Source organism: Ranitomeya variabilis, chromosome 3 (assembly GCF_051348905.1).
Source record: "Ranitomeya variabilis isolate aRanVar5 chromosome 3, aRanVar5.hap1, whole genome shotgun sequence".
Lineage (NCBI taxonomy): Eukaryota > Metazoa > Chordata > Amphibia > Anura > Dendrobatidae > Ranitomeya > Ranitomeya variabilis.
In genome coordinates this window covers 313337423-313364189 of record NC_135234.1, presented here as the reverse complement: position 1 = coordinate 313364189, position 26767 = coordinate 313337423, and the positions used below count along the sequence as shown (strand labels likewise).

Here is a 26767-nt window from a genome sequence, read left to right as displayed (position 1 = left end):
CTGCAGCGATACAGACAACGATGCTGATCGCTGCAGCGTCGCTGTGTGGTCGCTGGGGAGCTGTCACACAGACAGCTCTCTCCAGCGACCAACGATCAGGGGAACGACTTCGGCATCTTTGAAACTGTCTTCAACGATGCCGAAGTCCCCCTGCAGCACCCGGGTAACCAGGGTAAACATCGGGTTACTAAGCGCAGGGCCGCGCTTAGTAACCCGATGTTTACCCTGGTTACCAGCGTAAATGTAAAAAAAACAAACACTACATACTCACCATCTGTTGCCCGTCAGGTCCCTTGCCGTCTGCTTCCTGCTCTGACTGAGCCGCCGTACAGTGAGAGCAGAGCGCAGCGGTGACGTCACTGCTGTGCTCTCACTTTACGGCAGTCAGTCAGAGCAGGAAGCAGACGCCAAGGGACCTGACGGGCAACAGATGGTGAGTATGTAGTGTTTGTTTTTTTTACATTTACGCTGGTAACCAGGGTAAACATCGGGTTACTAAGCGCGGCCCTGCGCTTAGTAACCCGATGTTTACCCTGGTTACCAGTGAAGACATCGCTGGATCGGTGTCACACACACCGATTCAGCGATGTCAGCGGGACCTCAACGACCAAAAAAAGGTCCAGGCCATTCTGACACGACCAGCGATCTCGCAGCAGGGGCCTGATCGCTGGTACGTGTCACACATAGCGAGATCGCTACTGAGGTCGCTGTTGCGTCACAAAACTTGTGACTCAGCAGCGATCTCGCTAGCGATCTCGCTATGTGAGATGGGGCCTTAACATTCTCTCTCTCTGTGGAGGGGTACTGGACCTGTTGCAATCAAAACACCTGTGACTAGGAGGCGGAGTGCTCGGTCAGAAGGCTAAATAATACATATTATTAGTTAAATTTTCGTGTTTCATGTTTGCATGTTTTAGCGCTGCAGTGTGCTGCCTTGTTTGCTTGACTGTATGGGAGTTGGTGACTCTAAGGTTCAGCACCTGTTCACACTTAGTCTATGTTTGGATGTGACGGTCAGTTTTTTGAAATGCTAATCAGTGTCTAGACATGTTTTTCTCTTTTGAAACGCATGCGTTCACGAACGCAAGCAAACGCATGTGCTTGTGAACGCATGCATTCATATAGACAGCAATGCGTGTTTTTGCCGCAATCCTTGCGCAATCGACCGCATGCGTTTCCAGGCGGCAAATTGACGCCTCTAAAAATTACTACATGTTGCATTTCCCGCCAAGCCGCAAACAACGAAACGACGCATGCGTCGTCAAACGCGGCAAGACGCAAACAGTCAAAAACGCATGCGTCCCTAATGTTAAATATAGGAATACACAACGCATGCGGATATTTGCGGAAGAAACGCTGCGGACACAACCGCAAATGTGAAAACAGCCTTAGTAAGCTCCGTTCATTGTTTTGTTTTTTGTTGGGTTTTTTTTTTTCCTACATATTGGCAAAAATCAGAAAAATAATACTCATAATACTAATAATTTGAAAACCTCTTAACTTCCCGTGCTGCAGGGATAGGGGAGTGATGTGTATGGAACACATCTTTACACAAAGACGGAGGATCTCACCCCATCAAATTAAGAAAGAAGAAAATAAAAATATGGAAAAAGTAGGCCTTGTTCAACCATAAAAATTCCCATTTTGCATTACCACATCTGAACCAACCTGAACTATAAATGTAACTTCTCACTTATCTCTTCCATTGAATGCCGCAAAAAAGCCATAAACTCAAACTATAAAGTGAGCACACTTTGTCTCACCCATGTTATTTGTTGCACCCAGTAAAGACCATAAAAACAACCACAATTTATTTTATGATCATGTCGCTTAAAATTTTTTTTTTTTTTTTTTAAATCACTCAAATAATCTCATGAACCCCATAATTGCACCAATAAATACCATGTTTCATCATTCAAAAAGATAGGCCATCACACATCTCCGTAGACAAAAACAATTGGGTTGTCTGAGACTTTTATATGAATGGCCAATCAGGATAGGTCATCAATACCCCTGCCAATCAGCTTTTCCCTGGTTCCGGTGGTGGCTAGATACTGCTCATCCAACACCTTTTGATTGGAACATTCAGCACAGCCAGCCACCGTCTGCATCGGGAATGGAGGACCTGCAGGTGGTGTTGGCTGTCACACCCCCACCTATTCTAAGGATAGGCTATTAATATAGGTTCCTTTAATTAACCGCTTTTACAATATACTGTTTTTTTTGTTGTTTTTTTTCTTAATTGTAAAAAACTCAAGTGGTGATAAAATATAAGTTACCTACAGATATTTGGTATCATCTCTGTGGTGATCCAAACTATAAAATAAGTACTTTGTATATTTTATTATGGTGTTCACGTTCACCAGATGATACAGAATTGCTGCCTCACAAATGATGGAATAAAAAGTCAACAAAAAGTCATATATCCCAAAATGGTACCAATAAAAAAAAACACTATTCATCCGGCCAAAAAGAAGGAAATAGGAAATAGAAATTTCAATCATAGCAATATACTCATTACTCAGGTCCTGAGGATTATACAGGATGCAAAAAAGCACCATTTGAGCTTTAATAAATCCAAGATATGGAAATACATAGCCAAAATTGCTAAAGCCGATTGTAACAGACCAGACAAACATAAGCAAAGAAGAGAAAAACAGAAAAACATTGGGGGGGGGGGGGGGTTAAGGGAGCTTCGGTAGCATGAGTGTTCCCAGGTGAGACCCATTTCCGTTCTCTCCCCATAAAGGCCAAGTGGTCGTCCCAACATTCTGAATGCCATCCGGCAGATTCTGTAGAGACGATTATGAGTTATTATCGTGGAAGTAAGTTCTTCCATTAACATAACCTCATTTACTTTGGTAAACCAAAGAGAAATTGTTGGAATACTGTTTTTTTTTTTATCCAGAGAAGGGGAATGCACGCTTTGCAGTTGTAGATTTTTAAGGTAATGTCAGTGATGGAGAAGGACGAGAGCCAGATCCAGGCCGGAAATGAAATTTGTGATTTTTACATATCCCCTGCATCACTTTCCTCGAAAAAGAGGATAGAAGCCTACAGGACCAAAAGATGTGTAACAAATCACCCTCCTGCTCCCCCGTATCTCCAACACAATGGACTTGCCTCCAAAAAGAGAGTGCAGGCGAGTCTGGACCCTATACCACCTAAAGAGTCATTTATACCCGGCTTCATGAAAATGCGAGCAGATAGATCATTTATGCACTAAGGTAAAAAATACACTTCCACTGACCCTTTGTTGGAGAGAGGCCCAAATCGACTTCCCGTTGGATTTTAAAATTTGGTTTTAGGTCTGACTTGGGGTTCAATTATCAGGGAATATGAGAAGGATAACTTGTGTCTTAATGGCCCCTTATCTGCTCACGCAGTTTTTTAAAAGGCGTCTTGCTGTTGTAGAAACGTGTTGGAGGAAGTGGTTGGAGCTGTTACTTTCTGGATACTGAAATGTTGCATAAAGTGATTCACTATACATTAACAAAAGGAGAAGATTTACTTTAGAAATGGTGTTTTTTCTATACATAAAATAGCTGTTGTCTTTTTCTCTGCTTTACAGCTGAGGAGGGGGATCCTCCTATGGTGCCCCCAGGTCCTCCAACTCCACCTACCAAGAGAAAGAGCAAGTTCTCTGGGATTGGAAAGTTCTTCAAGCCTTGGAAATGGAGGAAGAGGAAGAGCAGCGATACCTTTCGTGAGACTTCAGAAGGTAGTTGTAAAAGTGCATAGTTTGTGTATTGTATTGTTATCACAAATATTCAATATTGAAAAATTCTAATGATGCAAAGTAATATCACATTGCTTTGTCATGCTGTACGTTTACATTAGTTTAAAAACACATCTATGTATCCCATGATACCAAAAATGCGGAACAGAACTCCATGTAATAAGGTGAATAGGACTGCAAGGACCTGGGTCGGGAGAAGAGCAGTGCAGGAATGTGCCACTGTGCTTGGCAATTGAAGTTAATGCTTTGTTCTAAATCGTGGATTTCAAACTTGAATGGGCTCTGCGGACACTTAAAAAAAATCCCGACCGAGACAAAGTCTGCCACACTATGCCCCTGAATATATGTCTGCACCACACCATCAATATAGAATTAGCCACTGTGCAACCCCCGCAATTTAATATATAAATTGATAAGCCAGCCTCGGCCACTCCACCCATTAACAATAATTAGCCTTTTTTTTTCCTTACCAAAAAAATATAAATTTAATTAATAACTGCCCCTTTCTATCCGCTAATTCATTGGATGTGACTGTCCTGTGTCCTTTACCTCCTCTCATTTCAATTACATGCTCTTTCTCCCACCCCCCCTCCAATTCGTACAGTTAGGCTGCCGTCACACTAGCAGTATTTGGTCAGTATTTTACATCAGTATTTGTAAGCTAAAACCAGGAGTGGGTGATAAATGCAGAAGTGGTGCATATGTTTCTATTATACTTTTCCTCTAATTGTTCCACTCCTGGTTTTGGCTCACAAATACTGATGTAAAATACTGACCAAATACTGCTAGTGTGACGGCAGCCTTTACATGTACAAGCCCCCCCCCCCCCCCCCCCCCCATTCATTGCAAATTCATTTTCTCTGTTGCCACCCAACCCCCCAAGTTCATTAATTCATTACAATTCCGTGTCCCCTCTCTCCCATCCCCCTACCCAGTCAGTCACAATTCATTGCAATTACATGAGTCTTCTCTCCCCCACTGGGTGTTTAATATAAAAATAAATGGGATGCACACTGCTAGTGGTGGAGAAAAGGTTTAATGAAGACAGTCCAGCCATGGGATTCCCCCACCCGAAGCCTTTGCAATTGGGTAGTAGTCCCTATTGCCCTCATTTTAATCTGCCACTGGCTACGGGCCTCGAGTAATTACTTTAGCATGCTCTCGGGACACCTTTTTTGAGACTTTTGTTTTAAGTATTATTTCCTGAAAATCTGTAATGTTCCTGGTGCTACATTTTTACTTGGATGCAAGAGTAGAAAAACACTTTTTTTTTTTTTTTTAAAGTCACCACTGCTTCTGAATGTTCTAACTTGTCAGATTGCATTAAAGGGGTCCACCAAGGGTCTATTTTTCTTTGTCTCCAGACACAGTACTATTCCTGCCCTTGCTTTATACTTGGTTGAAAGCTCTGCCCCACTCATATAGACAAGTGCTTCTATGCCAGACACCGCCCATGCAATAAATGTTCTCTTCAAAGTATGTTTGTTTTTTTGTTCTACATTCATTGTGTTTTTGCTTTTTTTACCACAATATAATCAACAAAGGCCTTTGTTTTTGTTTGTTTTTTTTTTCTTTTCAAGTGCTGGAAAGAAAAATCTCTATGAGAAAACCCAGAGAAGAGCTAATAAAAAGAGGGGTTCTAGTGGAGGTTCCTGAAGGACCTGAAGGCAAGTAGCAAGTCCATCCATTTTTTATTAGATATGTTACTAACAACTTAATTGTCTTCCATTAAAATGACCTTGAATTTTGAGCTCCAGTGGTACTGATGTGTGCATTCTGTCAATTCTCTAAAATATACTGCAACAACATATAAATGATGCGTAGCTTTCATTGACTTTTGTTTGCATTTCTCAGATACTTCTGTTAAATCGGAGTCGCCTCCTTTAAGAAATGGCCATATGAGCCCAGGGCCCAGAGAGTCACAAGATGATAATGAAAAAAGTATAAAGCGGAACAGTCGAAAAGGTAATGGCTACACCAAGCTGGATCGTGTGTGTGTGTTTTTTTTTATTTTTTTTATATTTATATCAGTTCGATACACACAACCATCTTTTTAGATTCAGTAGGACCACGTCCCGATTCTCAAATTGAACCTGCACAGGAAGTCTTAACAGAATCTTCAAAGCAACCGCTTGCCTTACGAGAATCCTCGAAGCAGCCACTTCTCCCTCCAAAAAGACCACTGTCCACCTCAAATTCAGTTGCTCAGGATCATAGTGAGGGCAAGCGACCAGAACAACCCCAGCCTGTGACCCGACCGGTGAACACTACACCGTCACCTGCGCCTAGAACCCTTCTTCCACCAACAGCGCCTAAACAGCCACCTGTTCCACCGCCTAAGCCCCAGAACCGTAACAGCACCCCTCTAATGGGTAAGATATGCAAAGATTGTTGCACCTTTGGAGCTCTGACAAATTAACTTTTTTAAATTCTACCTTCTTCTTTAACACATGCCTTTTGTAATGGGTTGTATTATAAGATAGCATGGTCCAAAATGATTTTGTGCAATGTCCTATTCATTATGCTACAGCTTCGTTGGGTTGAAACATTAATAAAACCTCAGATCTTCTGCACACTTAATTAAGAATGGACAAGCAAATACTTTCATACATGAAAGTTTTTTATTTAATGCGATGTAAAAATGCTATAATTATCTTGTGTAATTTGTGCATTCTGCTATGTAATATGCGATGTCTACCTAGTATAGATTTGTGGAAATGTCCATGATTATTTTCTGAGGCTCGTGACCTGAGATTCGTGGCCACTAGAATAAAGAACCATTCTAGTATAGTCTTTGAACCAGCCGTATTACTCACAAGGCTGCTTCTTTTTGCTGAAATACTGTTTCCTGCCCCCGTACATAGTATAATTTTCACAGCAGACCAATGGAGTAGTAGCATTAGGGTTGTGACATCATGCTGCCCCCTTCCTTTTTACACCACTTTGAGAAATATCTAGTCATGACTTAGATCATTTATTACTGGTTCTGTCCTCTATTGCATGTAATAAGCGTTATGTATGCACAGAGGCATTGGTACTTCCAATTCTACTGTGGGACCTGACTTTCGCATGATCCGCTCGTCTAGTGAATCCTGGCACAGCAGGAGGCTGTCTTATCATGTAAATGGGTCTCCGAAGGATGCTTCAGTTACTGGGGAAAAATTAACAATAAAAGGAAAAAATGTTCCCCAGAGATCTTTTATGATTTCTTGAAGGACAAATTATGTTAAAATTAAAAACCTGTATAAAACATATAATAATGCTGCAAGTCTGTCATAAAGCCAAAAAAGGAGCTATGGTTAAAAATAGGAACAGTCCTCAGCAATCCCAGTAACTTAAAACCAAGCACAGATTGTCATGCTACACTATTAGGGAAAAGAAAAGATGATTAGTGAGTCTTCAAAATGGCAGTATCTGACTTTAAATGCATAGTGGCTAACCAGTCTTCGATCTGGTCTCTAGAAATATAGCCAACCACTTGCTGAATGATCTACAAAGATAGTGCAGATTCCCTGGACTGTGGGGACCTAAACTTTTATCTTAAATATTGATAAATATAATTTAAAAAAAACATTGATCACCTAAAAATCATGGGAATTAATTCTGGTAACCTATTCCCACTTTGTGGGATGCTGATCAGCGTTCCATAAGCCGCATACTGTTGGTTTGAAGATTGGACCATATCCAAGTCCAAGCTTGTAACTGCCGATATGCAGGGACTTAATTTCTGTGTTTTTTTTTTCCCCCTGTTGATTAATGTTGATGAGTGGAATATCTCCCTAACCACTTCTTCTTACTGTTCGCTTAGTGTACCAAGGTAATCTGTGTTATACTTAAATATACTGTGAGAAAAGAGTTCTGCTCAAGTAATACAAATTTTTAAAACCTTGTCAATTGAGTTCTTTGAGATCCTTAAAATGGCTATAGGGGTATATAATAGTAATACTGCACAAGGATCAGGCTGTCTGCTTTAGTGGGGTGAAAGATTGAAGTGTCGAAGGGGTCCAAAAATATTGAAAACCCTAAGTGCCCTGCTCTAGATATAATATGGACTTGAACATGGTTGTCTACAAAGGGAAATCAGATTTCTCTTTGACAATAAAACTGCCTCAATAATTTACCATGCCAAATATTTTTGCGTTGCGGATTTTTATATTTAGATTTTTTGTATGTCATATAAGTCTCAAACTATTACATCTGAATTATACAAATACTACTGTGAGCATTCAACTCGGTGTGTAACTTGTTAGCATATGGTTAGTTTTAAAATAATTGTAATTTTTATTCTAGCGGAACTGTGCTTGGCAATAGGTGGGACTACCCTCACGCCTGCCGGGTCTCGTCCCTCTCCACCACTTCCTTCTAAACGAGGACTTCCACCGTCTACGGATCTTATGAGCAACAAAGAGAAAACTGCTCGGCCAGTGTCGCTCCCTTCTGTTCTTGCAAGCGAAGTTCCAGCACATTCTCCCCCATCTCCAACACTTCCTCCTCAAGACCCTACTTTGTCGTTTTTGCCTGCCCAAGATCCTCCACCAAAAGTAATGCCTCTTCCAAGCACAGAAGGGAATAAAGGAGAAATGCCACTAAATGTGCCTATACTGCCTCTTCATATTCGCATTCAGCAAGCTCTTAACAGTCCACAGCCGATACCCACATTGGATAATTCTCAGCGGGCACACTCCCTCCTGTTTTTTTCCAATGAAGTGGTGTCAAGTGAGGAGAGAACACGTGTGAGATCCTTGCCTGTCACTATAGAGCTTCTTAAAGTGTAAGTTTTTACATGGCCATTTCCTGAAAAGCTGCTTTGCCTACTGTAATTCGAATTGTTTACTTGTCCACATGTTGGTATGTTAAAGTATATTAAAGGGTTATTCTCTCAGACGTGTGACAAATCCACAGGGTATGCCATATATGTGCGATATTTGTAGATCCCAACTCTATTTCCAGTGGTGTGGGATGAGTTCCTGGACTTTAAGTATGGGTCTCATAGTTGGAACCTGCATCTAATAGACATGACACACCTTAAGGATATTCAGTAAACGTCTGAGATTGGAATACCCCATTTAAAGGAAAATTCCTAGGACACTAATTAAAGGGGCTTTTCCATCAAGAATTTGATTGCAGAAATCTAAGTTGAGTCCTGAAATATTAAGTTGCAACATTGCAGTTTTAAGGCTGACACTTCAGTAGAGGTCCAATAGAAAATCCATCCATGATTAGGGACTGGTTTACAGTCAGAAACGTTAGGAAATTTATATTACATTGCTGGATGAAATTGAAGATGTCATTCATTTTTTAATCTAGCATTTAAATAAAGTTCTATTTTTCTACCTGTATTTTCACCTGTAAGAATTTTTTCTATTGGATTTATACAGCGCTGAGACTAGCTGAAGTGGCTTCCCCTGTTCCAGTTATTTCCATTATTTAGCAGGGGTGAGCTGGCTGTCCCTATTTTTTATTTCAGTACAGGTCTTAAGTAGGCCCCCTGCTTCATAGGAAACTGCAACAAAGCCCCATTTTCCTGCATATTAGAATTTGAGGCCACTCGCTGTGAAGTGATCATACCTCCAGAATCAAATAGGCCTGTGCTGAAGATTCTTACACTGCTGGTGGAGAATGGCTTTCACTCTGGAGTAGAAATTCTTAACTTCTCCTGTTATGGTGCTGCAGGACAATTGAACCCTTACTACCAGATTTTCCATCAGATCATAATTGATCACTGGAAGTGCCTGCAGAAAAAGCCTCTGCAATCAAGGCGCACAATTAATTTTGACAATTCAGTTGTACATTATACACTGTGTGCAGAATTATTAGGCAAGTTGTTTTTTACAGGATTATTTTTATTATTGGTCAACAACTATGTTCTCAATCAACCCAAAAGACTCATAAATAACAAAGCTTAATATTTTTGGAAGTTGGAGTGGGGTTCTTTTAGATTTGGCTATCTTAGGAGGATATCTGTTTGTGCAGGTAACTATTACTGTGCAGAATTATTAGGCAACGTTAATAAAAACCAAATATATTCCCATCTCACTTGTTTATTTTCACCAGGTAAACTAATATAACTGCACAAAATTTAGAAATAAACATTTCTGACATGCAAAAACAAAACCCCAAAAAATTAGTGACCAATATAGCCACCTTCCTTTATGATGACATTTAGCAGCCTTCCAATCTATAGATTCTGTCAGTTGCTTGATCTGTTTATGATCAGCATTGCGTGCAGCAGCCACCACAGCCTCCCAGACACTGTTCCGAGAGGTGGACTGTTTTCCCTCCCTGTAGATCTCACATTTTATGAGGGACCACAGGTTCTCTATGGGGCACAGATCAGGTGAACAAGGGGGCCATGTCATTATTTTTTCTTCTTTGAGACCTTTACTGGCCAGCCACGCTGTGGAGTAGTTGGAGGCATGTGATGGAGCATGGTCCTGCATGAAAATCATGTTTTTCTTGAACGATACCGACTTCTTCCTGTACCACTGCTTGAAGACGTTGTCTTCCAGCAACTGGCAGTAGGTCTGGGAGTTGAGCTTTACTCCATCCTCAACCCGAAAAGGTCCCACAAGTTCATCTTTGATGATACCAGCCCATTCCAGTACCCCACCTCAACCTTGCTGGCGTCCGAGTCGGAGTGGAGCTGTCTGCCCTTTACTGATCCAGCCTCTGGCCCAGCCATCTGGCCCATCAAGAGTCACTCTCATTTCATCAGTCCATAAAACCTTTAAAAAGTCAGTATTAAGATATTTCTTGGCCCAGTCTTGACGTTTTATCTTATGTTTCTTGTTCAAAGGTGGTCACTTTTCAGCCTTCCTTACCTTGGCCATGTCCCTGAGTATCGCACACCTTGTGCTTTTTGATACTCCAGTAACGTTGCAGCTCTGAAATATGGCACAACTGGTGGCAAATGGCATCTTGGCTGCTTCACGCTTGATTTTCCTCAATTCATGGGCAGTTATTTTGCGCCTTTTTTGCCCAACACGCTTTTTGCGACCCTGTTGGCTTTTTGCCATGAAACGCTTGATTGTTCAGTGATCACGCTTCAAAAGTTTGGCAATTTCAAGACTGCTGCATCCCTCTGCAAGACATCTCACAATTTTGGACTTTTCAGAGCCCGTCAAATCTCTCTTTTGACCCATTTTGCCAAAGGAAAGGAAGTTGCCTAATAATTAAGCACACCTTATATAGGGTTTTGATGTCATTAAACAACACCCCTCCTCATTACAGAGATTCACATCACCTGATTTACTTAATTGGTAGTTGGCCTCAAGCCTGAACAGCTTGGAGTAGGACAACATGTATAAAAAGTATCATGTGAGCAAAATACAACTTCCTAGTAATTCTGCACACAGTGTATGAGGGAAGTGGTTGTCCCTCTTATCTTGGTTTTTCTTGTAAATGGAAACGTGAGGGGTTTTTTTTTTCTCTCCTTACTTTGCAGGCCTGATGATGACGATGAAGAAATGAGCAATGGGGAAGAGGATTTCTCTCCTGAAGGGGGAATTTCTCGTGCCTCAAGAGTATATATTGGAGATGTTCCTGCTGTTACTGTAATTCCAAGCTACATTCCCCCATGTCTTCAGGAGGAGGATGAAGATGAATGTGTTAGTGATAGTGATTCAGAGGGGCCCATACTGTACAAAGAAGAGGAGGAGGAAGAGGATGATGATTCTTCAACAAGTAAGTTAAATACAGTAAAAATTCTCATAATTTGGCATCAATTGGATTCTGGATTATCTGATTTGTTTGGTGGTGGTTTTTTTTATATTCATTTTAATGTACATACAAGAGTAAATAACTTTCTCCAAGAGTCCTAAACTAAATGATACCACATTTTTTGTTCTGCTTTTTTTTTTTAATATAATTAAGAGGAATGTTGTAATTGGTGTTCCTCTACACTGGACAGAAGATCTCCCATAGTTGGAGCAATATTATGAAATGCATTAAGGTACATTAAAATAGTTTCTTCAGATATAAGAGAAATATAATTCATCATAAAATCCAACTATTCAAAGTTCTCAGCCTGTGGAGACATGGGGGTCAGCGGGTGCCCTGGTCTTATAGCCAAAACTGCATGTAGTTGGGAGCATCTTACTGAATGCCCACTCTTGATAATAATAATTTTATATATATTTATATAGCGCCAACATATTCCGCAGCACTTTACATTATTGAGGGGACTTGTACAGACAATAGACATTACAGCATAACAATAAACACAGATCAAAACAGATACCAAGAGGAATGAGGGCCCTGCTCGCAAGCTTACAATCTATGAGGAAAAAGAGAGACACGAAAGGTGGATGGTAACAATTGCTTTCCTCGTTCAGACCAGCCATCTTTCCCCATGGGCGTAATACTAAGACAACACAGGGCAAGGATAAATCAGTGTGGCAATTCTTTATTGAACCACAAAACAGGCAAAATACCCAAGATGGTGCAAAATTACAGAGTCTCGCTCTTCCGCTGACTTGTCGGGATAAGAGCAGCTGTGACTTCAGATCTCCCAGGGCCAACTACCCCACCTGTGGTACGCACAGAGAGGAGTTATTGACAGCTTAGTAAGATGACAGTCCATTGAGGTACAAGGCCAGGTGCCCAGAGGGTCACAACCTGACTTCTCCGAACAACTCCCTGGAGCTAGCTGAATGGTGGGTACCGTTTCGAGCTCCCACAAATGTATCCATGGGGCTCAGGTGACCGGTGGGTCCAAATCCTGACTACCCTGAATGTATCCATGGTATTGATTGTATATATCTCACTTATATAGCTCACATAGCCATTGTCCTTCAAGCCAGGATTCACAGGTAAAGGGGAAGAATGGTGACCAGATCAACTCGCATTCTTTAATCGATCTATTTGCATAGTTTTTCCTCCCTCTATTTTGCAAGTCAACAAACTGGCTGGTCTGAACATTGTGTAATCAGCATATCTGCAAACATCATTGTTCAATAACCCTGTATCACTAGTCATCTAGCACAATAAAGTGTTAATTTATAAGTCAATATTACAGGCTTAAACAAACAAAAGGCTGTGTTTTCTTGACCAATGCAAAAGTCAACATATAGATAAGTCTATTCCTTCTAGACGTCTGGTTAATCAAGATAAAATGCTGTGTCGTCATAGCCATTCATGATTATTTTCATAACTTTGACTGTCTTCTGAGAGTCACTACAGTCGCATAACTCACCAGTGCTTTTAGTTCTCAATAGCACCCACATATAAATAAGAGGTACAGTAACTGGGTAGATTTGCTAAAATTGTGTGAGTGCAATCTGGACAGCCTTGCAATGTACCATGTTTATCAGAGGGGTTCATGCTGTTTGCTAAATTTTATCACATTTAATTTTTGATTATTATTAGTTGGCTTTTTTGGTCCACTAATTTATGATAAATTGTGGTGCAACTTTGGCACACCTGATCACAATTTACATTTTGCCCCTTTTCTAGATGAATTTCTGGTTGTCTGTGTTCCTTGTTACGCATGCTCAAAAATGTCTATATCAGATAACTGTAGTGCACAGCATGTTAAACAGATTTTTAGCGTAAATAAACCAGATTTCTGGTGCTTTTAAGTTACTAAATCAGCCATATTGAATGTGTAGATATTATGTTTCTTGCCTTTTCCTTCAGGTTCAGTCAAATCTGGAATTGTATGATATTGAGTCACCTTTTTTATGTGTAGGCGCCTTGGCCAATAAAGTAAAAAGAAAGGATACTCTGGCCATGAAGTTAGGTGGAAAGCCAGGTCCTCAAGAACAAGACACAGAGTTACCTCATCGCAGCCGAGAAGAGTGGAATCAAATAAGGGAGCAGATTGGCTCCCAACTAAACCGAAGATTGAGTCAGAGACCCACAGCAGAGGAGTTGGAGCAGAGGAACATACTACAAAGTAAGAACAGAATTTAATGTGTATATGGAGAAGGACCAGGCTAGCTACAAATGCGGGGTGTGATAATATATGTTGGATTTGCAATAGGAAAATTCAGCAAGCATTTACTATAGATTCTGAAAATGTCACCGGTTTCTTCTGTAGATGTGTATAAGGATTAGCCCACATTTCATAACTTTCCCAAATTCTTATGAAAAATGATTCAGCACGTACTGCATTTAAATACTGTAGCAAATGTATTATATATTTTAGGTGTTGTTCCATTTTATACTGACTCCACCAAAATGTACACCGACTCCAACTCCACAGCCCTTGTCTGAAGGCACCATGTTATATTATAAGGAACCTGTCATCATGAAACTGCAGTCCTGTCGGCGGGCACCATGTTATTAGAGCTGATTAGCTTGATATATACACTGCTCAAAAAAATAAAGGAAACACTAAAATCCCACATCCTAGATATCACTGAATGAAATATTCCAGTTGTAAATCTTTATTCATTATATAGTTGAATGCAATGAGAACAGTAAAACCTAAACATATGATCAATGTAAATCACAACTAATATCCCATGGAGGTCTGGAGTTGGAATGATGCTCAAAATCAAAGTGGAAAATCAAATTGCAGACTGATCCAACTTCAGTGAAAATGCCTCAAGACAAGGAAATGATGCTCAGTAATGTGTGTGACCTCCACGTGCCTGTATGACCTCCCTACAACGCTTGGGCATGCTGCTAATGAGGCAGCGGATGGTCTCCTGAGGGATTTCCTCCCAGACCTGGACTAAAGCATCCTCCAACTCCTGGACAGTCTGTGGTACAACGTGACGTTGGTGGATGGAATGAGACATGATGTCCCAGATGTGCTCGATTGGATTCAGGACTGGGGAACGGGCAGGCCAGTCCATAGCTTCAATGCCTTGATCATACAGGAACTGCTGACACACTCCAGCCACATGAGGCCTAGCATTGTCATGCATCAGAAGGAATCCAGGTCCCACTGCACCAGCATATGGTCTCACAATGGGTCTGATGATCTCATCCCGGTACCTAATAGCAGTCAGGCTACCTCTGGCTAATGTCCAATGTCCGGTCTTTTGAGTGACTGACAGCTTTCTATGTATAACTGTGCAGATATACTGTCAGTCACTCATAGGACCAACCACAGGATGAAAAATCCCAGAAAGAGCAGAGATGTATATGAATTAAACTAAGATTATGCTAAATATTTTCTTCCAAAAACTATAGATAAAACTACTTGGCTCCTCCTGCTCTGTAACATGGTGCCTACAGGTTAGACTTCACTTTCCTTGTAAGAGCTCAATAGGGTTTTATTCTTGATGCGTTTTGAAGTAAACAAACTTCTTCAGGAGATCCATAAAAGTGCGTCATATTATAAAAGATTGCATTTTTCATGTAATTCACATTACAAAATGCCATGTTAAAAACTTGCCTCTAGGTGGAGCTTCTTATGAGGTAAAACTAGAAAATGTAGCAAGGAAATGAGAACATTTAAGAATGAAGAGATCAAGTCGGTCTTTATCTAAACAAACCAGATGTGGGATGAGTAGGTGTTTTTGCAAATAAATGCATTCCAGAGGCTTTTATATTATTACATGACATTCTTGTGCATATTTTACTTGTAGTAAAGAATGAAGCTGACAGGCTTGCAGAGAGACGGGAAATCAAAAGACGACTGACCCGCAAGGTATTTGCCTATAAAATAATTTATACTAGCTATCATTAAACAGCCTTTATTCTAGAGGAAAAAAATCTGACTATACTTATATTAAAAATCTCTGTTTTACAGTGGTCTAATTCTATTATTTTCCAGAACAGTCAGAAAAGTTATACCTTAATATATCTTCTCCTTTTGTGTGTAGCTTAGTCAAAGACCTACAGTGGCTGAGTTGTTGGAGCGGAAGATTCTTAGATTTAATGAGTATGTGGAGGTGACTGATGCACATGACTATGATAGGAGAGCGGATAAACCCTGGACCAAGCTCACTCCCGCTGACAAGGTAAGAGTCCACCTCCTTCTGTGCATTATTAAATGTCTGAATTAGCAGGCTTGCTGTACCTGCAAATTTCTAGCCAGTAAATATTCGTGAATGCATGATAAAATGGTCTGCACCCTTATATTTTGCTTCTAAGGCTATGTCCACACATTTAGGATTTTTTGCGTTTTTTCGCTATAAAAACGCGATAAAACTGCGGAAAGAACGCATACATTAAGCATCCTATTTTTAGAATGCATTTTTTGTGCACATGCTGCTTTTTTTTTCCGCAGCGGAATCGCATTCCGGAAAAAAACGCAGCATGTCCATTAAAGTGAGGTATCGTGGCGATTCCGCACTCATAGGAATGCATTGATCCTCTTACTTTCCACATGTGGCTATGCCCACCATGTGGGAAGTAAGTGTATCATGTGCGGTTGGTACCCAGGGTGGAGGAGAGGAGAGACTCCTCCAGGCCTTGAGAACCATATAATTGTTAAAAAAAAATAAATAAATAGTGATATTCTCACCTTCCGGTGACCCACGCAGTTTTCCCGCTCCTCGCGATGCTCCCGTTCCCAAGGATGCTTTGCGGCAGTGACCTGTGATGACGTGCGGTCTCGCTACATCATATGGGGTCATGCCGCAAAGCATTACTGGGACCGGAGCATCGCGAGGAGCTGGAAAGGCTGCCGGGTACGCTGGAAGGTGAGAATATCATGATATATAATTTTTTTTATTATTTTTAACATTCTGTCTTTTTACTATTGATGCTGCATAGGCAGCATCAATAGTAAAAAGTTGGTCACATTTGTCCAAGCATCAATAGTAAAAAGTTGGTCACATTTGCCAAACAAGTGACCAACCTGTCAATCAGTTTTCCAAGCGATGCTACAGATCGCTTGGAAAACGCTAGCATTCTGCAAGCTAATTACGCTTGCAGAACGCTAGTGTTTAGCGGGAATACGCATGCCTATTCCGCATGGGTTATACCCGTGGCAGGAGTTGCGGAATTGCTGCTGTAATTTCTGCGGCAATTATGCAACGTGTGCACTTAGCCTAAGGATGGAAAAGTTCACTATAGTCAGTGCTCACAGCCATGTGGTAGAAAGTGAAGTTTTGTTATCGAATAAGCTTTCTCTCAACCTCAATAAACATTCGTATAGTGATGCTAAAAGGATTGTACCCTTTTATACTTCAGCAACTTAAGGTACCGTCACACTAGGCGATCTGGATAGCGATATCGCTGTATTTGACACGCAGCAGCGATCTGGATCCCGCTGTGAAATTGCTGGTCGCTGCTAGAAGGTCTGCACTTTATTTGGTCGCTAGGTCGCCGTGTATCGCCGTGTTTGACAGCAAAAGCAAGGATACCAGCGATATTTTACACTGGTAACCAGGGTAAACATCGGGTTACTAAGCGCAGGGCCGCGCTTAGTAACCCGATGTTTACCCTGGTTACCATCGTAAATGTAAAAAAACAAACAGCACATACTCACCAGCGCGTCCCCCAGCCTCTGCTTCCTGACACTGACTGAGCGCTGGCCCTAAACTGAAAGTGAAAGCACAGCGGTGACGTCACCGCTGTGCTGTTAGGGCCGGAGCTCAGTCAGTGTCAGGAAGCAGACGCTGGGGGACGCGCTGGTTACCCGGGGACCTCGGCATCGTTGGTCGCTGGAGAGCGGTCTGTGTGACAGCTCTCCAGCGACCAAACAGCGACGCTGCAGCGATCGGCATCGCTGTCGCTATCGCTGCAGCGTCGCTTAATGTGACGGTACCTTTAGACTTAATATCCACTACTAGGACAACCCCTTCTTGATCAAAATGTTTGGCCCCCATGAAATAAAGCCTATACTTGCCTGCCGTTCTCACTGTGTCGGCACTCACTTTCTCGGGTCTGCGCTCTGCCTCACCATGCCTCACTGACTCTTGTTACTCACTATTACTTCAGGGGTTTTCTTCTTCTAGATGCCAGCAGGTATCTCCCCTTTGTTCTATCGGACCCGGTCTCTATTCTGCGGGCATTATCATGCACAGGGTCAACGGGATTAGAAAGGATTTGGGATTTGTTTCTCTGTGTGCAATTTTCTTGCAATTCTGATGTTTTTATACTAGGTACAGTGGTTTGTAGCAAAAGGAGATTGCTTATCTCAATGCAATTTTTGAGATATATATATATTTGACTGAGTCATGGACAATGTTACATTTTCTGTGGTCCATTATATACAGTTGTGCTTAAAATTTTACATATCCTGGCAGAATTTTTGCTTTCTTGGCCTTTTTTTCAGAGAATATGAATGATAACACTAAAACTTTTTCTCCACTCATGGTTAGTGGTTGGGTGAAGTCATTTATTGTCACAGCATGCACAGAAGTTGACACAAATGGGTTTGAATGGCTACTAAAGGTAACATCCTCACCTGTAATGCTACGTTCACATTTGCGTTGTGCAGCGCAGCGTCGGGCGCAGCTGCGGCGACGCATGCGTCATGCGCCCCTATATTTAACATGGGGGCGCATGGACATGCGTTGTCTTGCGTTTTTTGATGCTTGCGTCTTTTTTTACGCAAGCGTCAGGGCGCAGAGGACGCAGCAAGTTGCATTTTTTTGGCGTCCAAAAACACAACGCATGCGTCGCAAAACGCAGCGTTATGCATGCGTTGTGTTTGCGTTGTGTATGCGTTGTGCGTTGCGCCGCCGACGCTGCGCTGCACAACGCAAATGTGAACGTAGCGTAACCTGTTTGTAAAAGCGCCAAAACATTAAAAAAAACTATATACCGGTAAATGAAGTATCACTGTAATCGTACTGACCTGAAGAATAAAGCTGCTTTATCAATTTTACCACACGCAGAGCTGTATAAAAAAAAAATCCTTAGTTTTTGTTTATTGCTGGTTTTTGTTAATTCTACCTCACAAAAATTGGAATAGAAAGCGATCAAAAAATGTCATGTGCCCAAAAATGTTACCAATAAAAACGTCAACTCATCTCGCAAAAATCAAGCCCTCACATGACTGTCAGACGAAATATGGAAAGAATATAGCTGTCTAAATATGGCGATGCAAAGACTAGTTTTCGCAATAAAAAGCGTCTTTTGTGTGTGACAGCAGCCCAACATAAAAACCCGATATAAATCTGGTATCTCTGTAATCGCACGGACCTGAAGAATAAAATAGTCTAATTATACTGCATGAGGAAGGGTGTAAAAAAATAAATAAATAAATAAATTAACCAATTCTTCACCTTCTGTTGATTTGATCTTTCTGCCTCCCAAAGATTGCAGTATGGCTCGGTGCACATTTATCCTTCACTCCGCTCTGAGCGCCTACACTGGGGTTTCCGTGTAAATCTCTGAAATACAGGGTTCAGACGGAATCCCCTGCTGAAGATTCCCTTTATTGAGGAAGATGGAGGCACTATGGACACAGTCTGCTCTGTGATCCAGTGGTGTCCATCTTTTTAGGTGAGTATAAAAGCGCAAGCTACCACAGTTTTGTGCACTTCTGAAGCGGCCAGACAGGGTCCAGAGTAACCCTGCTGCCTCATTATAGTGAATGGTTCCCTCGGGCGCTTAATCTGTCATGTCACTCAGAGATGTAGATGGAAACCCCAATGAAAGTGCTGAGAGTAGAGCGCCAGATAAATGTGATAGTAAATGTTATGTAAAATGTTCCTAAGAAAAGCTTTAACTTAATCCACAAATAAAGCAATTCCCCACTCAGGTTCGTCATCTGTTAATGGAAATATTGTGGGCTTCCACATTACAGGTAGCACAAAGGCTCTGGAAAAGCGAAATGTCTCCTTGCCTGTTGTGAATTCTGTTTTTGGACTCCCTCTGCTGGCTGTTGGTGGTTGTGCAGTTGTCTCTGGGTTGTAATCCAGGGCAGGTGTTTCTGCTGATTGCAGCTCTACTAGGTATTTAGGTGTGCAGGATCCATTAGTCCTTGCCAGTTGTCCATTGTTCTTAGAGGGATTGCATCTCTGTCTGGCCCCTCATTCCCTGCTGTCAATTCAGCTAAGATAAGTGTCTGGTTTTTGTCTCTGCAGCACACATGCAGTGTGCTTTACAATTCAGTGCAATTCATTGTGTTTTGTCCAGCTTAGACTTTGTTTGGATTTTTCAGTCATGCTGGATTTTCTGGAGATGCAGATATACATACTATGTCTTTAGTTAGATGTAGAATATTTGTATTATCTGCTGTGGATATTTTTAGGGTTTTAATACTGACCGCTTAGAATTCTGTCCTATCCTTTTCTATTTAGCTAGAAGTGCCTCTTTTGCTAAATCCTGTTTTCTGCCTGCGTGTGTCTTTCCTCTTATACTCACAGTCAACATTTGTGGGGGGCTGCCTATCCTTTGGGGTTCTGCTCCGAGGCAAGATAGAATTCCCATTTCCATCTATAGGGGTATTTAGTCCTCCGCTTGTGTCGAGGTGTCTAGGACGTTAGGTACACCCCATGGCTACTTCTAGTTGCGGTGTCAGTTTAGGGTTTGCGGTCAGTACAGGTACCACCTACTCCAGAGAACGTCTCATGCGGCTCCAAGGTCACCGGATCATAACAGTACAACTGGCCAACAATGAGTTAAATGCATCTCAGAAGAAGGGAAGAAAGGTGTTGAGCCATTTTTTTTTCTGTAGTCTGTTTTGTCTTTCCTTCCCTCTTTTCCTCTGGGTGACTGAGGAGTCTTGTGCTAGCATGGATGTTCAGGGATTAGCTTCTCGTGTAGACCAGCTTGCTGCTAGGGTACAGGGTATTTCTGATTATATTGTTCAGACTCCGGTTTTAGAGCCTAGGATTCCTACTCCAGATTTGTTTTTTGGGGACAGGTCCAAATTTTTGAGTTTTAAAAACAATTGTAAACTGTTTTTTGCTCTGAAACCCCGTTCCTCTGGTGATCCCATTCAGCAGGTTAAAATTGTCATCTCCCTGCTGCGTGGCGATCCTCAGGATTGGGCATTTTCCCTGGAATCTGGGAATCCAGCCTTGCTTAATGTAGACGCCTTTTTTCAGGCTCTAGGATTATTATATGATGAACCAAATTCTGTGGATCAAGCTGAGAAGACCTTGTTGGCCCTGTCTCAGGGTCAAGAAGCGGCAGAATTGTATTGTCAGAAATTTAGAAAATGGTTTGTGCTGACTAAATGGAATGAGGAGGCTTTGGCGGCAATTTTCAGAAAGGGTCTTTCTGAATCTGTTAAAGATGTTATGGTTGGGTTTCCCACGCCTGTTGGTCTGAGTGATTCTATGTCTTTGGCCATTCAGATTGATCGGCGCTTGCGGGAGCGCAGAACTGTGCGCGCTGTGGCGTTGTCCTCAGAGCAGATGCCTGAGCCTATGCAGTGTGATAGGATTCTGTCTAGAACGGAACAACAAGGATTCAGACGTCAGAATAGGTTGTGTTTTTATTGTGGCGATGCTTCTCATGTCATTTCAGTCTGCCCTAAGCGTACAAAGAGAATCGCTAGTTCAGTTACCATCAGTACTGTACAACCTAAATTTCTGTTATCTGTGACCTTGATCTGCTCATTGTCGTCATTTTCTGTCATGGCGTTTGTGGATTCAGGCGCCGCTTTGAACTTAATGGACTTTGAATTTGCCAGGTGTTGTGGGTTTCCCCTTGCAGTCTTTGCAGAACCCTATTCCTTTAAGGGGCATTGATGCTACACCTTTGGCTAAAAATAAACCCCAGTTTTGGACACACATGACCATGTGCATGGCGCCAGCCCATCAGGAAGATTGTCGTTTTCTGGTGTTGCATAATTTGCATGATGCTATTGTGCTGGGTTTTCCATGGTTGCAGGTACATAATCCGGTGTTGGATTGGAAGTCTATGTTTGTGACTAGTTGGGGTTGTCAGGGGGTTCATAATGCCGTTCCTTTGATGTCAATCTCCTCTTCCTCCTCTTCTTAAATTCCAGAGTTTTTGTCTGATTTTCAGGATGTATTCGATGAGCCCAAGTCCAGTTCCCTTCCACCGCATAGGGACTGTGATTGTGCTATTGACTTGATTCCAGGCTGTAAGTTTCCTAAGGGCCGACTTTTCAACCTGTCTGTGCCTGAACATACCGCCATGCGGAGTTATGTTAAGGAGTCTTTGGAGAAAGGGCATATTCGGCCATCTTCTTCACCGTTGGGAGCGGGATTTTTTTTTTGTTGCTAAGAAGGATGGCTCCTTAAGACCCTGTATTGATTATCGCCTCTTGAATAAGATCACGGTCAAGTTTCAATACCCTTTGCCTTTGCTTTCCAATTTGTTTGCTAGGATTAAGGGGGCTAGTTGGTTTACTAAGATTGACCTTCGGGGGGCATATAATCTTGTTCGTATTAAGCAGGGTTATGAATGGAAAACTGCGTTTAATACGCCCGAAGGCCATTTTCAATACCTTGTGATGCCATTCAGGCTCTCTAATGCTCCATCTGTTTTTCCGTCCTTCATGCATGATATCTTCCGGACTTATCTTGATAAATTCATGATTGTATATTTGGATGACATTTTAATTTTTTCCGATGATTGGGAGTCTCATGTGAAACAGGTCAGGATGGTATTTCAGATCCTTCGTGATAATGCTTTGTTTGTGAAGGGGTCTAAGTGTCTCTTTGGAGTGCAGAAGGTTTCTTTTTTGGGCTTCATTTTTTCTCCCTCATCTATAGAGATGGATCAGGTTAAGGGTCAGGCCATTCATGATTGGATTCAGCCCACATCCGTGAAGAGCCTTCAGAAATTTTTGGGCTTTGCTAATTTTTATCGCCGTTTCATTGCTAACTTCTCCAGTGTGGTTAAACCCCTGACCGATTTGACGAAGAAAGGCGCTGATGTGACGAATTGGTCCTCTGCGGCTGTCTCTGCCTTTCAGGAGCTTAAACGCCGATTTACTTCTGCCCCGGTGTTGCGTCAGCCGGATGTTTCTCTTCCTTTTTAGGTTGAGGTTGACGCTTCTGAGATTGGGGCAGGGGCCGTTTTGTCTCAGAGGAATTCTGATGGTTCCTTGATGAAACCATGTGCCTTCTTTTCCCGTAAGTTTTCGCCTGCTGAACGCAATTATGATGTCGGCTATCGGGAGTTGTTGGCTATGAAGTGGGCGTTTGAGGAATGGTGACATTGGCTTGAGGGAGCCAAGCACCGTATTGTGGTCTTGACTGATCATAAAAATCTGATTTACCTCGAGTCTGCCAAGCGGCTGAATCCTATACAGGCTCGATGGTCCCTGTTTTTCTCCCGTTTTGATTTTGTGGTCTCGTATCTTCCGGGTTCTAAGAATATTAAGGCTGATGCCCTCTCTAGGAGTTTTTTGCCTGATTCTCCTGAGGTCCTTGAACCGGTCGGCATTCTGAAGGAAGGGGTGGTCCTTTCTGCCATTTCCCCTGATTTACGACGGGTTCTTCAGGAATTTCAGGCTGACAAACCTGACCGCTGTCCAGTGGGGAAACTGTTTGTTCCTGATAGATGGACTAGTAGAGTGATTTCTGAGGTTCATTGTTCTGTGTTGGCTGGCCATCCTGGTATTTTTGGTACCAGAGATTTGGTTGGTAGGTCCTTTTGGTGGCCGCCTTTGTCGCGTGATGTGCGTTCTTTTGTGCAGTCCTGTGGGACTTGTGCGCGGGCCAAGCCTTGTTGTTCCCGTGCTAGTGGGTTGCTTTTGCCTTTGCCGGTCCCTGAGAGGCCCTGGATGCATATTTCTATGGATTTTATTTCAGATCTTCCGGTTTCCCAGAGGATGTCGGTTATCTGGGTGGTTTGTGACCGGTTCTCTAAGATGGTTCATTTGGTGCCTTTGCCTAAATTGCCTTCCTCTTCTGATTTGGTTCCGTTGTTTTTTCAGCATGTGGTTCGTTTGCATGGTATTCTGGAGAATATTGTGTCCAACAGAGGTTCCCAGTTTGTTTCTAGGTTTTGGCGGGCCTTTTGTGCTAGGATGGGCATTGATTTGTCTTTTTCGTCCGCATTTCATCCTCAGACAAATGGCCAGACCGAGCAAACTAATCAGACTTTGGAAACTTATTTGAGATGCTTTGTGTCTGCTGATCAGGATGATTTGGTGGCTTTCTTGCCATTGGCCGAGTTTGCCCTTAATAATCGGGCTAGTTCGGCTACCTTGGTTTCGCCCTTCTTTTGTAATTTTGGTTTTCATCCTCGTTTTTCTTCGGGGCAGGTTGAGCCTTCTGATTGTCCTGGTGTGGATTCTGTGGTTGACAGGTTGCAGCGGATTTGGGCTCATGTGGTGGACAATTTGGTGTTGTCTCAGGAGGAGGCTCAGCGTTTTGCTAACCGTCGTCAATGTGTTGGTTCCCGGCTTCGGGTTGGGGATTTGGTCTGGTTGTCTTCCCGTCATGTTCCTATGAAGGTTTCTTCCCCTAAGTTTAAGCCTCGGTTTATTGGTCCTTATAGGATTTCTGAGATTATCAATCCGGTGTCTTTTCGTTTGGCCCTTCCAGCCTCTTTTGCCATCCATAATGTTTTCCATAGATCTTTATTGCGGAAATATGTGGTGCCCTTTGTTCCCTCTGTTGATCCTCCTGCCCCTGTGTTGGTTGATGGGGAGTTGGAGTATGTGGTTGAGAAGATTTTGGATTCTCGTTTTTCGAGGCGGAAGCTTCAGTACCTTGTTAAATGGAAGGGTTATGGCCAGGAGGATAATTCTTGGGTTTTTGCTTCTGATGTCAATGCTGCTGATTTGGTCCGTGCCTTTCATCTGGCTCGTCCTGATCGGCCTGGGGGCTCTGGTGAGGGTACGGTGACCCCTTTTCAAGGAGGGGGTACTGTTGTGAATTCTGTTCTTGGGCTCCCTCCGGTGGTTGTTGGTGGTAGTGCAGTTGTCTCTGGGTTGTAATCCAGGGCAGGTGTTTCTGCTGATTGCAGCTCTACTAGGTATTTAGGTGTGCAGGATCCATTAGTCCTTGCCAGTTGTCCATTGTTCTTGGAGGGATTGCATCTCTGTCTGGCCCCTCATGCCCTGCTGTCAATTCAGCTAAGATAAGTGTCTGATTTTTGTCTCTGCAGCACACATGCAGTGTGCTTTACAATTCAGTGCAATTCATTGTGTTTTGTCCAGCTTAGACTTTGTTTGGATTTTTCAGTCATGCTGGATTTTCTGGAGATGCAGATATACATACTATGTCTTTAGTTAGATGTAGAATATTTGTATTATCTGCTGTGGATATTTTTAGGGTTTTAATACTGACCGCTTAGAATTCTGTCCTATCCTTTTCTATTTAGCTAGAAGTGCCTCTTTTGCTAAATCCTGTTTTCTGCCTGCGTGTGTCTTTCCTCTTATACTCACAGTCAATATTTGTGGGGGGCTGCCTATCCTTTGGGGTTCTGCTCTGAGGCAAGATAGAATTCCCATTTCCATCTATAGGGGTATTTAGTCCTCCGGCTGTGTCGAGGTGTCTAGGACGTGTTAGGTACACCCAACGGCTACTTGTAGTTGCGGTGTCAGTTTAGGGTTTGCGGTCAGTACAGGTACCACCTACTCCAGAGAACGTCTCATGCGGCTCCAAGGTCACCGGATCATAACACTTGCCCCCCAAAAGAAATTTAGCAAATTTCTGTAGTGATGAGAGCCCACCTTAATTTAGTATTAGCTGGCATAATGTACTGGTGACTGAAAAGTAGTGGTCACCGCAACATACTGGCCACTACAATGGCAGTTTTCAATTTACACTCAGGAACATCCACTGCTGGTTGTTTCTGGAAAAACACCCATGTGGTCAAAATTGTCACTACACTTGTAGATAAATTCTCAAAGTGGTATATTTTCCAAATTGGGGTCTCTTGAGGGAGGGATTCTGCTTTTCTAGCACTTAGGTCTCTTTATATGTTGCCCGCAAACTAGGCTAGGAAAATCTGCACTCCAGGAGGCAAATAGCACTCGGTCTCTCCAGAGTCTCGTTGTGGGTCTTAGCAGTACTGTACATCCACATATGGGGTATTTCTACATTCAGCGAAAATTGTGGGACACATTTTGGTGCCATTTCCCATTATGAAAATGTAAAACTTAGTGCCAACACACAATCTTAGTGGTAAAAATGTACATTTGTTTTTTCTTCACTGCTGAATGGTATAAAATTGTGACACGTGTGGTGTCAATAAAATTACTGCACCTCTAGGTGAATTCATTGAGAGGCTTAGTTTGTAAAAAGTGGTCTCTTATGGGGTTTTTTGCTGTTTTGGCACCTCAGGGGCTCTGCCAAAGTGACACGGCACCCTCAAACCATTCCAGCAAAATCTGTACTGTAATATGGCCCTTCTTAGCTTTGCACTGTGCCTCAAAAGAAGTTTTTTCCATCATACATGACGGCACCACGAGAGAGGGGATCCGCCCATCAAGGACAGGAAACCTTCAAGATAAAAGGGGGCGGCTCCTCTCTCCACATCAGTTGGTTTCCTGTCCTTGACGGGGAACCCTCAAGATGGAAGAACGTCTGATGAAGATTGAAGAGGATGCCGGGGCCTGGGTCGGGTGGATTTGGGCAGGCGCTCTCTGCTGCACCCGTTACCAGGTACCCGTAGTCGCCTCGGGGGTCAATGTATATCATGCCCCCCCTGAGCGAAGCATGGCCACTGCCCGCGAGGCGAACGCCCGGGTGAAGATTCTCCACGGGGACCGCAGGCGCCCCCCCCCCCCTGTCGAGTAGAAATCCTGCTGTCCACGGGGGTCACCTTTTGGTGCCCCCCCTGTTGACCAAATGTGGCCATGCAGCCCGTGTGGCACACCGGTGCCCGGGCTAGGTAAGCTCCTCGGAGGTTTTTGAGCCTCCCTGTCGAGTGTAAAGAGCAGGTCTCCCCCCTTCCCCCCTTCTCCCTGTGTACCTGAAGCTGCAGAGCGGTTTGGAGCGGTGTCCGGAGCTGGAACATCTGACATGCTGAGAGCTGCAGCTGAGATCCGTGGCGTGGGCTCCAGCCGGCACCAGGTACCTAGGAATGGAGGTACGTGCGCAAGGGGAACGTTAAATGCGGGCAGAAGGGCAGGGGGACCAGAATCTTCGGCGCGCATCGGAAGTAAAGGCTGGATGCGCGCCCGGAAGTGAAGGAGCGTGCAGTAATAGCGTGTGCACGCATGGGACCCGGCGGCAGCACTCAGAGGCAGGATCAGCCAGGTGAATGGAGCGCGCACCGGAGGTGGTAGCCAAATGC

General features: G+C 42.9%; 1 protein-coding gene across 5 annotated transcripts in view; it reads left to right on the top strand.

Moving 5' to 3' along the window:
- The window catches only part of PHACTR4 (phosphatase and actin regulator 4), a 175805-nt gene that overhangs the window by 132873 nt on the left and 16165 nt on the right, over positions 1–26767 (top strand). For 4 of the 5 annotated variants that reach the window (XM_077295654.1, XM_077295656.1, XM_077295658.1 and 1 more), the window contains 9 exons: positions 3572–3724; positions 5320–5406; positions 5594–5704; positions 5797–6111; positions 8030–8510; positions 11184–11422; positions 13428–13634; positions 15280–15341; positions 15517–15654. In XM_077295654.1, coding sequence (XP_077151769.1) covers positions 3572–3724; positions 5320–5406; positions 5594–5704; positions 5797–6111; positions 8030–8510; positions 11184–11422; positions 13428–13634; positions 15280–15341; positions 15517–15654 — 1793 coding nt within the window. The remainder of the gene's footprint in view (positions 1–3571; positions 3725–5319; positions 5407–5593; positions 5705–5796; positions 6112–8029; positions 8511–11183; positions 11423–13427; positions 13635–15279; positions 15342–15516; positions 15655–26767) is intronic. The other variant, XM_077295655.1, reaches the window with a different exon arrangement.